The sequence below is a fragment of the Bufo gargarizans genome, chromosome 3 (assembly GCF_014858855.1).
Source record: "Bufo gargarizans isolate SCDJY-AF-19 chromosome 3, ASM1485885v1, whole genome shotgun sequence".
In the NCBI taxonomy this organism is placed as follows: domain Eukaryota; kingdom Metazoa; phylum Chordata; class Amphibia; order Anura; family Bufonidae; genus Bufo; species Bufo gargarizans.
This window is the reverse complement of record NC_058082.1, coordinates 474,548,778-474,563,210: the sequence shown is the minus strand read 5'-3', so window position 1 is coordinate 474,563,210 and position 14,433 is coordinate 474,548,778. Positions and strand designations below refer to the sequence as shown.

Below are 14,433 nucleotides of genomic sequence, written 5' to 3'. Positions count from 1 at the left end.
TATATTATTGTCTATGTAGTGTAAAGACTGTGGGAGGAGTTAGGGTGGTAAATTTGGCTATAATAATAATATATATGTGAAATAACAGTAAGTGATCTTGCCATGCAAGAACACTTAATAAAATTAAAATAATAATAATACACTACTGATGATTAAATGAACAATAATTGGCTCACATAACGTATTGATTATTCATTCTTATCATGCCCGGTATACTTTGCTCAATAATTAATAATCCTGATATACAATAAATGAATGAATCTTGGCAGGTCCGCAATTCATGTATCTACTGATGTCAATCGCAGTTCATGATTGAAGTGCATCTGCAAGAATAGAGTATATGATCATAAAGTGTTATCATCAAAAAATGTGACGATCAGAGTCCATGATTAGGGTGCATACAGCACAGTTGTAGAGGTTATATCCAATCCATACACTTCTATTATCAATACTTTGTAGATTATATCCCACATGTGAATATTCCACTTTTTGTGCTAAATGTGGTGGTAAGTCTCTACAAATAGCGCATTATGCTGGTATTTATATGCCAGTAGCATTAGTATTAATAGGCGTCTGTAGGTACCACTCTTAGTGCTGAGTGTCTCATATGTAGCACTCACCCTAAAAAAGCGCTTAGGTAATGAGTGTTGTTCGTGTGTTAGTAAGTAGTTGCAGGTAGCGTTGCTATTGAAAGTCTGTATACATCAGCGCTTACCTGTTAGTTGGTAGCTGAAGCGCTGGTGACTCTGAGGCTTAGTGGTGGAGCGCAAGCAAGGATTTACAGTAAGTTGGAGCCGGATGGGCTGTGGGGCTGTGCACTTACCCCTGCCTTATCAGTATATCGCTACCGCTCTTGCAGCCCCCCACTATTACTGATAATGCTGTTCAACTTCCAGCGTGCCTCCCAGCATACACATGTTCGTTTGTCCTGCTGCGCACCAAACGCACTCTATTGTCCAATATACTGCTTACATTGTTGATAATTGCACCGGCTGTTGGCTTGGCATACAATTCTTTAAATAGATGTCGACATCAAACATACAGTGACATATGTACCACTAGACGCGTTTCAGAGCCACTGCTCCTTCCTCAATAGCCATATGTCACATAACATTGTGTGGTTCTTTTATACCGATCGGTCTTCATTACAGACTGGATCTATTGTATCAGGAACACTACCACAAAAATACTACAAAAACCCGTACATGGATTATAGTCTCCATTTCCATTTATTCTGATTGTTCCTCCTTCCCTTCTTACATTATTTTTTTCATCTTATCCCTATACATCGATCTATATATCATTAATCTGTATATAGTGAGTTGAGAGCTCATTTCAGTAACTGCGATAATCATGCGTTTTTATTGCGTTTCATTGCCAACCAGTGCGCTATTTGTAGAGAATTACCACCACATTTAGAACAAAAAGTGGAATATTCACGTGTGGGATATAATCTACAAAGTATTGTCACGGATGGTGTTGCAGATAGCTGGAACTTATAAATAAACATCCGACTGGCTTGATCCCAAACTAAGGAGCATATGGGTGAGCCCTATAAAACCACTAGATCTCTCCCTGACTGCTATGCCCATGCAAAGGTCTTTATGGTAGACGATTGCATGTCCACGTACTTCATACTATGTGACACCTGAAAACCCTATAATAGTGAGGGGACATGACCACCGTCTCCCTGCACTTAATGCGGACGGAGTCAGGGTCACCTAGAATCAAGCCAGCAAAGAAACACAAATAAAGGAAACAGACTTATCCGAGGAATCAGCAGAAGCAGCATCCAGCAGTGAACACAATCCAAGAAGAAGTATAAACCGCAAAGTGAGGCAGTATGGGAGGGAATATAAATAGTGTAAATAGGTGACAGCTGGGAGAAGGAAAGGAGATGACAAAGTGAAACCAAAACAAAGAACTTCATGCAGGTAGAGAAGAACATCTAACAGACCTTCTCACAGAAGTGGCGGTGACAAGTATTGATAATAGAAGTTGTATGGATTGGATAGAAACCTCTACAACTGTGCTCTATGCACCCTAATTATGGACTCCATGGATCATATACTCTATTCTTGTAGATGCACGTTAATCACGAACTGTGATTGACATCAGTAGATTCATGAATTGAGGACCTGCCAAGATGTATTCATTTATTGTATATCAGGATTATAAATTATTGAGCAAAGTATCCCGGGCATGATGAGAATGAATAATCAATACGTTATGTGAGCATGTGAGCCAATTATTGTTAATTTATTCATCAGTAGTGTATTATTATTATTTTTTATTTTATTTTATCATATATTTCACTTTCTATATTTTATTGTATGTAAATAAATTTGTCAAGTTGTTTTCCACTTAAGATGTGCCGACATATTCTTCCAGAAGGTGGGTGTGCCTATATATATTTCTTTTATTATTGTTATTAATTACGGTTTGGGTTTGGATTCCCAACCTAATAGTGCACCCATCGACTACTATTGTGTGCAGTGTGAGCCCTGCCTCTTTGTATACGTCTTGTATACTTCTGCTCATCGAAGCCAATACATTCTAATACTGAACGGAAAACACTCCGTACAGTATTCTAACAAGGTTTTATGCAAATCGACTTTGGATGTTTTATCCAAAGTCGATTTGCTCATCCCTAGCCATGATGATTTCTTTCAGTCATGTCTCATCTCTGCAGAGTTTTACATACAGACATGTTAGTTTCCTACTTTTCCATCATTCTCTAACCTTCTAAACGCCCCTTTCTGCCACCCCCCAATAATATGCCACTGTGCTCCCCAGTACTATTCTACAGAAATAGATAATCCCTCTGAAAATATTGCATACCACGCAGATTGTGCCCCCTTCATAATTATTGGCACACAGTGCACTAAAAATATCTGCGCCCAGGAAATAGTTCCCATAATACTAGTAGTTCTGTAAATATAGTGCTCCACAAAAATAATTGTGCTAAGTGTTCCAATACAAAAAATACCCCCTTACAATGTTTGCCAGTACATAAAATACCCTTTGTATAATGTGCGCCAGTACAAAATTACCCCATATAATCTGCACCAGTAAAAATATACCCCTATAATGAGTGCCACTACAAAAATACCCATTATAATGTGTACCAGTACAAAATGACCCGCTTATAAAGTGTGCCAGTACAGAAAATACCTTTGTGTAATGTGCGCCAGTCAAAAAATTACCCCTAATGTGCCCCTAGTAGAGCTAATGTCCCTATAAAGCTAATATACCCCCTTATGTGTTTCAGAACAAAATGCACCTATTAAGTGCCCCATTAGAAACAATGCCCTCCATGAAGCTGTCAGCGATGTGCTGCAGGCCTTTTCCGGCCTGTGTCCCGAGTTCTATACTGCCCGGCTCAGGAGGCACGATGACATCATCATGCCGCCTGCATCGGCCTCTGATACTCTAAGGGCACTAGGCTGCAGCATTCAACTCGCAAGTGCCCAGGGGGGACGTTCACTGTGTTGGAGCCCAGGCTGCTCTGCCTTTTTTTCATTGTTTCCCCGCCCCATCCTCTGCCTCTGCCCGCCCTCCTATTCCCTTGCGTCATCCTTCAATCCGGCCGAGATCCCGCGCCTGCGCACTGCCTCGCCAGGCTGGGACATGCGCACTGCGATGCCCATTGTGGGCACAGCATGGCTTTAACTACTGCGCATGCGCAGTAGTTAAAGCGATGCAGACAAAGACAAAGGTACTATTACATTCATGTATAGGTGTGCTATAGGACAATGTGAGGACTGTTTATGGCCATATGGAGGTGACAGACTCCCTTTAATATAGAGAGATGAGTGCATCCACAATAGAAGCGCTCACTGCCCACAGCCCTACCGCCACCCCCACTTGTCTCCAGATGTCCCAACATTTATCTATTGAATAAGTGATATTTTTATGGTAAAGGGTGTCATCAGTGGGATATCCAAGGGTGGGTCAGCAGTCATGGAAGAAAAGATTCACAGCAAATATGCTAGGTCATCAGTTGTCACATTTCTATAGTTTTGTGTATACAGCTCTTATACAGGCATACATGACTACAGACAAATCCTATGTAGTCTAATCCTGTAGTAACCATTACTTCCATCTCCCCCTTATTCATACAAACTTATTGTACTGTAGTAGATTGAAAAGAAGTACAGGTCAGATGGAATTATGCAGAACTATAGGATCAGACTACTCAATGTTTGAGTCTGTCATGGAAACATGCATTGGCACTGGAGGAATATAGGGGCTCACCCTCTTGTTACTATGCATATGGTGCTCTTGTCAATTTCACTCACCCCATTAAAGCAATTGGTTATTTGTATATGTATATGAGACAGGCCCTCTTGGTGACGTTACCTTTGCTCGTGGCTGAGTTTGCCGCGATTTCTGCGGTTGCTGCTTGGCGTCCCATGTTGCCGGTCTCAAACCGCCTCGGTCTTTTGGTGAGGTAGGGGGATTGCAAGAGGAGAGTTATATTATCCGTGAATCGCTCCACATTACTTGTAGTGAAGAGATTATTTTCTCATATTTCCATTGATTTTTAGCAAGTGAGTCTCGGAGCTTGCAAGTGTATCTGTAGGCACCAATAGTGTGAGAACATCACCCGCACCACTCACAGGGAGGAGGCCAATGTGCTGATTACCACGTGGGACGCCACTGTTGGTAAATACCATTGGCTAAACAGTGAGTACTCAACACTGATCACTGTAGGGATATTATCTCTCCTAAAGACTAATGGTAATACAGCTGAATGACACAATAACCAAATGAAGATATAATTTTACAGTGGACACAGAGAAAAGAAGAGACTTTCAAATGTATCACTTTTGTATTTCATCACAGTAAACAAACTGATAGACTTATAAGTCCTATTAATGGTGGATTACCCGTAGACAGAACTCTTTGTGCGCCCAACTAGATACTGATTGTGTTATTATTTATAACCTGAAATTAGCATATGCAAATGTATTACTAATAATAACTTAATACTAACAGATGCAGATGTGTTGCCATTTATAACCCACCATCATCACGTGCAAATGTGCCATCTATCGTGGCAATCCTCTGTAGCTGTATGAATGTTAGGTACTAATATTATAACCATCCAAGAGCTACTATAATGATATTTGTAGGCCTATCATACATACAGCAATATTGCCACTATACGTCACATATTTTATTTTTTACTTTTATTCAGTTTTAATGTACATTATTTTCTTTTTGTTTAGTATAAGGCTGACTTTGTTTTAATTAGGTTCTAGGACAGGTTTTTCTTTATTGCGAATGTAGATGTGCAATATTAAATACTCATTTAAGGCAATACTCTCTCCGGGTTGTTTCAAGTGTAGAGTGCTGTCTCATATATATATACAAATGCATTGGCACTGGAAACACACAAAAAACACTCCAAATTTATTTTTATTTAAGATGGAGACTATAAAAGAAAGACTAGTTGCAAAAGTGGACATAGGTCTTCAGTGTCTTCTTTGCCAAGTATTTACAGAGGTTATACACCTAAGACAACAGGATAAATCTCCCCATTGCATAGTTAACTGTATAACATTGGGTAAGGATGACAAAGGATGTTGAGGAACCATGTATGAGAAAAAATAGTAAACCTAGAGCTGGGCCAGAGATGGCAGCTAAACTAATGATGGGAACGTAAGGCTTGGAGTAACAAGGAAAACCCAAAAGTTTACCATGAACATTATTTTGCAGCAATATACTTAGAATTAATCTATGTTGAGTCACTTGGTGAATAAAGTTTATAACTTACACATCGTGTACTGAACCTGAATTACAGTCTACTGTATATTATAATCCAGGACTCCATTCACAAATCTGTTGGCTTTAGAGGTAAAATCCCCCATATTTTTAGATTTACATTCTAGGAAGTGAATGTTATGTAGGAAGGGAAGAGTGCAGCCCTAATTTCCACCCGAACCTCTGTCCTGTGTGACTCGCGTTACATAGTCCAATACAGCTGAGCGCCGACTCACCATTATCGGCGCTCAGCTCCCCTGCAGCTCGTTGTCTAAGGGATGGAGGACTCCTCAGCGCGGCCGGATCCTCCCTGCCCCCTGGTTACTGTGGAGACGAGGCCGCGTCCCCGCTCCCCTACATGCACGGGATGCCGACGGCGCTGCGAAGGGGAAGCGCGTCGCCAGATCCCTGTTACTGTTACAGTGAAGTCTTTATTTCAGATACTAGAGTAATTTGATGAAGGAAAAACTAATTATCCCACTGAATTATAGGAGTTACACTGGTTGTTGTTTCCAATAACAACCAAAAGGACTGTGAATACAGCTGTGGACTACAACTGAGACTAAAATTCAGGAACAGTTAAAGAAAATGCAGTGGAGCAGATTTACTAATCCTGTCTAATATATAGACAATGTAACTTTGGTACATCTTTATACCAGACAGTCTAAAGATGTACCAAAGTTATCACAGTGCTGTATGAGGCTTGTTACATCTTGCTAGACATGTTGCACAATTTGTGAGTATGGACCCACTGTGCCAGCCAACTGGTCTGACTTTGGGCTAACCCTAAGGGAGTTATTCTGGCGGTCCCCTGGTATTCACCCTTTAACACCTGTACAGGTATCTGTACTTTGCTGCTGGGGAGCAATCAGACTGCACCTACTGGGATAGTCCCGGTATGGTTGCATCTGACCAACTGGGGTCAGGGACTCTGGGGCAAGCACCATGAGCTCTGGATACCAAAAACGTATCAAAACAGCAGAAAAACTGCAGGAGCAGTCAGAGATCTGAACTTCGCGCAGATAGTGTCAATAGATTGAGACACGATAAACCAGCAGGCAGGGTGTTGGTGAAGACAGTCAAGACAGGCAAGCTGAGTACTTGACAGGAACTTGGACAAGGCAGACAAACTGGGTTAACTTAAAGACGAACAGAATTGAAACTGGAAGTGCAGGAGCACACAGGCAGGTTGGTTACAGGCAAGAGCATAGACAGAAATATAAGCAGGAATAATGCAGGATGAACAGAAGCACTAGACGTCAAACACCTTTGCTGGTCACCAGGGAACCTAAAAGCTCAGGCACCCTTGCCTCGAGAGAGTGCCTAAAATTCCCAGGGAACTCCAGCCATTTTTGGGGGGAAGGATTGACAAGAACGTGCACTGGCCTTTTAAGAGGCTAGAGGTGAGCACACGCGCCCTAAGTTGACAGGGACTGTGGCACTAGGCAGCAGCTTGCAAAGGAATCTGGCAACCAGAATGCCGGCTGTTATGGCAAGTGGCGTGGAGTTTGCGTCTGCAAGGGACAGCAGTGGGCTTACTTTGTGCCAAACATTTTGTGCAGTTTGGCACATGCATCTTAAGCCAGACCCCTACCAGTAAGCCATACTCTTTCCTATAAGCCACACTCATTGACTAGTGATCCACAAAAAATGTTTAAAACACAGATATTTATAAACGGTAAAATTTTGCTGCAAAGTAAACTTACCCTTTAATTGTTATGTCAGAGAAATATTCAAAATTCTTTAACCAGCAGCTGGATCTGAATACTTTGTAATTGCATGTAATAAAAAAAGGTAGTCTAGCTCCTGAGTTATTCAATAAAATGTATCTGTATAGCGCCACCTGCTGTTGGTTCTTTTCTTAATTTCAACATCCAACACACTACTCAGTTTAAATGTTCAACTGCCACCAGCTCTATCTTCTGTAGAAGCTGTGTCAGTTTACAGGGAGAGAGCTACAGCAGAAAAGACACACCCTCCGAGAAAGGACACACCCCCTGAAAAGGGACACACTTACTGAGAAAGGACATGCTCCTTGAGCTGCCAGTTGGATATAAACCTTTCAGAACAATTGGAGCAATGTATAGGGAGATCTCTGGATCCATGTGAGGTACAGGTCTGGTTCTAGCTTTGTTAGAAAGAGATTGTCATGTACTGTGTGATTTGTATTTTTTTACATCATTATTGGCATAACCCCTTTAAAGTCTTTCTCTTTCTAATTCTACACAGGTGAATCCAGAACTTATTCCACAGTTTGAAGAAAAAGGTCTAAAGTTTGTTGGACATGACACTGAGGGACAGAGGATGGAGATCATTGAGCTTGAAGGTTATGAGCTAGTTTTTTTCATTTAAAGTGAAGTTGTTTGAAATAACAGAATATGACTTCTATATATGCCATTTGTCACTTAGGTGCTTGGCTTGTTAAAGGATAACTGTCATATTTCTTGTTTTTTTTGCTAAAGTGTAGGCAAGTGATAGGTAACAATTTTGCAATAGACCTTATTTAGCCAAAACATTTATTTTTGGTGGAAAACTGGGGCTGAAATGGCCCTTAGCAGCACTCTTCAAATGAGCGTTGCTAAGGGCCATCCGTCTATTAGAAAAGGGAAGATGAGCTGTGCAGACGCTGTGCTTCTGCCTCCCGTGCTTCCGTGGGCACAGGAGTCTTAGGAGTTAAAATTACCTTTATATTCCCCCTTTCTATGCAGTCTAATGCTCCGTTACATTCAGGGACCTGCGATCGCTGTGATAATAATTCATGAACCAGCCGCTGGAAGTAGAAGCACTGTGCGCAGTGAGCCGGCGGCTGCTTCATGAATTATTATCACAGCGATCGCAGGTCAGTGAATGTAACGGAGCATTAGATTGCATAGAAAGGGGAATATAAATGTAATTTTAACTCCTAAGACTCCTGTGCCCAGCCTTCTGGCTCCCAGGGAAGCATGGGAGGCAGAAGCACAGCGTCTGCACAGCCCGTCTCCCCTTTTCTAATAGGAGACGGATGGCCCTTAGCAATGCTCTTTTGAAGAGTGCTGCTAAGGGCCATTTCAGCCCCAGTTTTCTACCAAAAATAAACGTTTGGCTAAAGGAAAGTCTATTGCAAAATTGTTACCTATCACTTGCCCTACACTTTAGCAAAAAAAAAAAATTATAATAATATGACAGTTATCCTTTAAATAGACCCTATTGAAACATATGAATGTCATGGATTAGGGGCTCTGCCATGGCGGATTGTGCTACTTCTACAGTTACTTCGGTGCAAGCAGTGTAATTCTGGCTTTACTCTTCAAAATACATTAGGGTTTACCCACAATTGGCATTCATCACATATCCACTAGATCTCCAGAATGAACTATTCCTCATCACTGCACGACCAAAGTGAGGACGAGTTTTAAAGGAGCAGTGTTCGAGTATGGACACAGCCTCTTCTGTATGTTCAATGTCTGTAGGGCTAATGTCTGTAGAGCGCTGTTATCATTCGTCATTCACAATCTTGTGCTATACAGTGTATTCTATTTCTTCTGTTTGCAGATCATCCATACTTTGTTGGCGTGCAGTTTCATCCAGAATTCTCATCCAGACCTATGAAACCTTCTCCTCCTTATCTTGGGCTAATGTTGGCTGCCTCTGGAAAGCTATCTACATACATACAGAATGGCGGCAAGCTATCTCCCAGGTAAGCTATACATATGTGTATTGACCATATTAGACATTGACTCCAGATAGCCAACTTGTAGAATAACCCATTACTATATATCTGCTGCATAATCCATGTATCTTCTCTTACTTTTCTTGTGTTCACCCTATTCTTTATTCCGCATTAAACAGTATCTCCCCCTAAATCCTAACAGAGTTGGCCCATCTCAGTGATTGGTGGCATATCTCTAGCCTATGCCACCAATGTGGTTACCACCTCTGGGACCCTGCAAGTATCTCTAGAACAAAGCCCTCAAAGTGAAGGAGAGAGCACTGCATATACACAGCGTGCTCTCCATTCACTTCCGAACAGAGCTGAGCGAGCATGGTTTGAATTATGGTGCAGATTTCGTTGCAGATTTCCTGTATATGAATCTCTCCATTCATTTTAATAGAAAATTGATTCTGCAGTGGAAAACGCTGCAGAATTTTTTTTTTTTGCGGACCGCACATGGCCGGCACTATGATAGAAATGCCTATTCTTGTCCATGGCTGTGGACGATAGGACATGCTCTATTTTATTGTGCGGAACGGAAGTACGGATCCGGACACTGAAATGAATGGGTCCGCACCCGTTCTGCAAAATTGCGGAACGGCTGCGGACCCGTTATGCGGACGCGTGAATGGACTCTCTAAAGGGGTTTTCCAGGAATTATGAAGTGTTTACTTTTGGCCCCTAGTGTTTTTCATCTCGCATTGGACCGCAATAAGCCATATACTCCAGACAGTGGGGCCTTACGGAAGACCACCTAATGAAAGATTTGTACTTTGTACTTACCTGCTTTTCGCTGCTCCAGACCTCCTCCAGCTTCTGGTCCCTGGTTAGTTTACTTTCAGCCAGTGACGTGTGTCTTGGGGAAATGTCAGTGCTGATGCCAGTCATTGGCTTCTGTTGCATATGTGACCATGTCCATGGTAAACAAGTTGGGGTCCAGAAGATGGCGAAACTATATATCACATGTGATTAATGCCCTCCTTGCCCGATGCACTTTCTGGATACTGTTGACCAATGTGTATATAAGATGACTATATGGCACTTACTGATATAGCCTTTGTTCATATTCTGTGTGATATGTTATATTTCATAAACCATGCCTCTCTTGTTAGACAAATCTTCTGTGCTGTCCGCATAGAGGTCATGTCGATAAGATGCTGCTGATGGAGGGTCCTTTGACCAGATACATCACTCAGCTTCCTCCATTCAAACACGCTGAACCTGCACTAAACTCCCAACAGTGCAAGTACAGTTGACAGGTGCAGTGTATTTCAAAGGAGTAGGCATCACATGGAGGTGATTTGCCTGGTCATATGACCCTTCATTTTATGGACAGGATCTTTGTGTGGACAGCACAAATGATTTTGCAAACAAGTGGCATACCTTATGAAATATAGAAAATGGTGCAGAATTTCAACAAACGCTATGGTATATTAGTAAATGTCATATAGTCAGTGGACAACAGTAACCAGAAAGTGGCCAAACTCTTAAACTCAGGGCCTTGTAGCAAAGGAGGTGAATACATATACACCAACGGTGGGCAGACATGGAGCCCACTTGTGGCAGCAGGCGCCATGGCCGGCGGGTCTCCGCTGTTTTAAACAGAGACCTGCCGCTAATGACCGCAACCAGCAATAATGCCGATTGCGATCATTAAAGCCTTTAGATGCCGTGATCAAGTGTAATCACGGCATCTAAAGGGTGAAAAACCTGGAAGCGCTTCTTGCAGGCATCGTCTGCGGCCAATTTATTTCAATACGCTGGGTCTCTCTGAAGAGAACCAGGGTATTGAAGCTGCAATTCTTATTTTGTCCAGCATGTGGCAGGCCAACATATGAAATGAGCAATTCTGTACCAATATGGATATACAATAAACCTAATGATACAGAATTTTCAAAAAAATACAGAGTTTTGTAGCCTCAAACACGATCTAAACCCCCCCCCAAAAAGTAAAAAAAAACAGTTAAAAAATGTATAATTTTTTAAAAAAATATAAAAGTTAAAATCACCCCCTTTCCGTAGAATAAAAAAAATAAATACCTAAAAAACAAAGATATAAACATCATGTGCATCACCACGTCTGAAAACAACTGTACATTTTAAAATATAAAAATAATTTTCCAATACAGCTAATGGTGTAACGGAAAAAAGGGTCAAAATGGCCAATTCGCCATTTTTTCATTACTTCTTACCCCAAAAAGTAATAAAATGTGATCAAAAAGTCACACACACTCCAAAATGGTATCAATAAAAACTATGGATCGTCCTGCAAAAAATGAGCCCCCACACTTCTCAGTAGATATAACTAAAAAAAGTTATGGGTGTCAGAATATGGTGATGTAAAAAAAGTTTTTATTTATTTGTACACTTGTTTAGACATAAAACCCCTACACATATCTGGTTTCTTTGTAATCTTACTGACCCAGAGAATGAAGGGCATAGGTCCGTTTTTTCAGAAAGGGAATGCCATAAGAACAAAACCCGTAAAATGGTGGAGGAATTGCATTTTTTTTCCCAATTACCACTACATTGTATGCCATATTAAATGGTGGCATTGGAAAGTACAACTAGTCCCACAAAAATTAAGCCCATATATGGATATGTGAATGGAAAAATAAAAAAGTTATGGCTCAAGGAAGATAGGGAAGAAAAATTAAAACGGAAAAACCTCTGGTATCCTAAGGGTTAAACAAGGTATTATTTCATTCCACTGTAACAATTTGGACTACCGTATTTTGTTAGGTCTATTACATAAAAACAAAATTAAAAACCATTGTAAATCCAGGTTGTAATGTAACAGATTTTGCAAAAAAAGGGGGTGAATACTTTCACTTTCATCCAGGCCAATATTGTTGTGAGAAGATTCAAGTAGGATCCAAGGAAGGAAGCTGTCTAGTTTCTTTGCTGTCTATTTAAACACTGATATTTAATGTCAGGAATAGATGGAAGCATTTTCTTTTGGTCTGAAACTTGGGTAACATCAAACTTTATAGTTTCCCCAAAACTATGATATAATCTCTTTACTTATAAATGAGGGCTCTCCCTGAGTTTTTATTTTTATTTTAACACAAAATAGAAAAAAACATCCACTGCTCTTGATAGATCTCACATACTAATCTATGTTCCAGTACAAAAGTAAGATTTTTGCAAGCTTTGTATTATTAGCAGCTGAATACTGTTTGTTTCATGAGATAATCAGAAATGTGTAATATCAATTCTTTTAGACTTACGGAAAGTCAGAGTGCCCAGGGCTCAAAATTAATAGCATTGCTGGGATGCTTTCCTATGCAGTTTTCTGCAGTCTGTACTCTAGTGTGCAGAATCTGAGTAGCTTATACTAAAAGATCTTCAATGCACATTATTTTTTAAGAAAGATATCTCAATGTATCATGGAAACATAATGTTAGGTATGATCCCTTTATTGGTTATATGGCTGTCAGATACATTAGAATATCATGGAGAAGAAGGCAGAAATGACAAAATAAGTACTACTCACTTCTTAAGTGGTTATCCCACAAATTTAAAAATGGTATCAGTCATCTGGAGGACTTTCTTCTAACATGAGACAATCAAGCACCTGCATCTCCAGGAAGTATTGCAATTAACTCTTCTTAACCCTTTCTTCCCCTGCATAGAAAATAGTCCTTCTCTGCTGTTCCACAAACTTCCCCATGATTGATACTGCAAATATCTTGCCTGGCACTGTCAATCTTGCACCTGCACCATTTTTCCGTTATACTTCTGTGATTTTAGAAGTAAAGATGAATGAATGAAAGGTGTCTGGACCGTTTCACCTGCTTCTCTATGAGATCTTTACACCAGCACTGACGGTAGGGGAAGGGAGCAGGAAAGTTTGTGAGTGTGTTAGACCAACTCTGAATGCAGGAGAACGTGGACCAGAAGAATAAACAGAAGATTCCCTACTAAAGAAGAAAATGTACATAAAAATAAAAAAATTTATATATTGCAATAATAGTTCAATTGAAATGTCCTATTCATTACATAATAATAGTTTTCATGGGATAACCCTTTAAAATGCCCAGCCACTCCAGCACCGCAATTTTAGTCGTCCGGCCGGTCTGTGTTACCCTCTCCTGCCGTGATACTGCATGTAAACTATTGTACACAAAGGGGCACATTTATTAAGACCGGCATTTTAGATGCCCTAAACTGGCGGTGTATCAGCCGAAGTTATGAAGAGACGCAATAACTTTGGCGCATCCAGTGCCAGTTCTATGTGTAAGACAGCTTCCTAGCTGTCTTACATTTAGACCTTTTTCGACGCCTAAAACAGGCATATACAGTGGTGAATGAGACAGGCCTCCTGGCCCATTTCACGCCACACCCATAATTTTAGACCTGGCGTCAGTGGGGCAAAGTCGCAGATAGCAGCGCAGATAACCGTTGTGCTGCTATCTGCAGCATAGTAAATGACCCCCAGCATAGTAAATGACCCCCAATGTTTACAGTTTTAAAGTGAGTATTGATCTTTTTTTGGAACCATGGCATTTTTCATTCCCACACTGTGTGCGCATACGTTTTTTAATATACTTTATGGTATTTGGGGCTCCATGTTTGTTATACAGAGCTCAAAATCCCCTCCTTAGAGATTTATTTCATAAAATGTTGGCTGCCTGCAAACACCACTAAAGGTAGCTTAGGTGCTGATGGCATACTGTATTATGCCACAGGCAGACAAAAGTTTGCCTATACAGGGGATTTGCAGCTCTGTATCACAAAAATTAGACTTAAATCAATATAACGATATATAATAGGAATTATATATCTTACAGTGGTGCTTGAAAGTTTGCAAACTCTTTAAAATGTATTATATTTCTGCCTACATGTGATCTAAAACTGCATCAGATTTTCACACAAGGCAAACAAATCAAACAAATGAATCAAAAATATTAGACTTGGTCATTAATTTTTGAGGAAAATTATCCAGTGTCACATGTCAGTAGGTGGCAAAT

At 40.6% G+C, this 14,433-nt stretch overlaps 1 protein-coding gene across 1 annotated transcript in view; it reads left to right on the top strand.

Annotated features, from left to right (window-relative positions):
• CTPS2 (CTP synthase 2) overlaps positions 1-13,342 on the top strand; it is a 191,229-nt gene extending 177,887 nt beyond the window's left edge. Inside the window, exons 17-19 of the mRNA XM_044286767.1 lie at positions 7,999-8,095; positions 9,301-9,445; positions 13,096-13,342. Of these exons, the coding sequence (XP_044142702.1) occupies positions 7,999-8,095; positions 9,301-9,445; positions 13,096-13,102 (249 nt within the window). The 3' untranslated portion in view covers positions 13,103-13,342. The remainder of the gene's footprint in view (positions 1-7,998; positions 8,096-9,300; positions 9,446-13,095) is intronic.
• Positions 13,343-14,433: the final 1,091 nt, after the last annotated feature.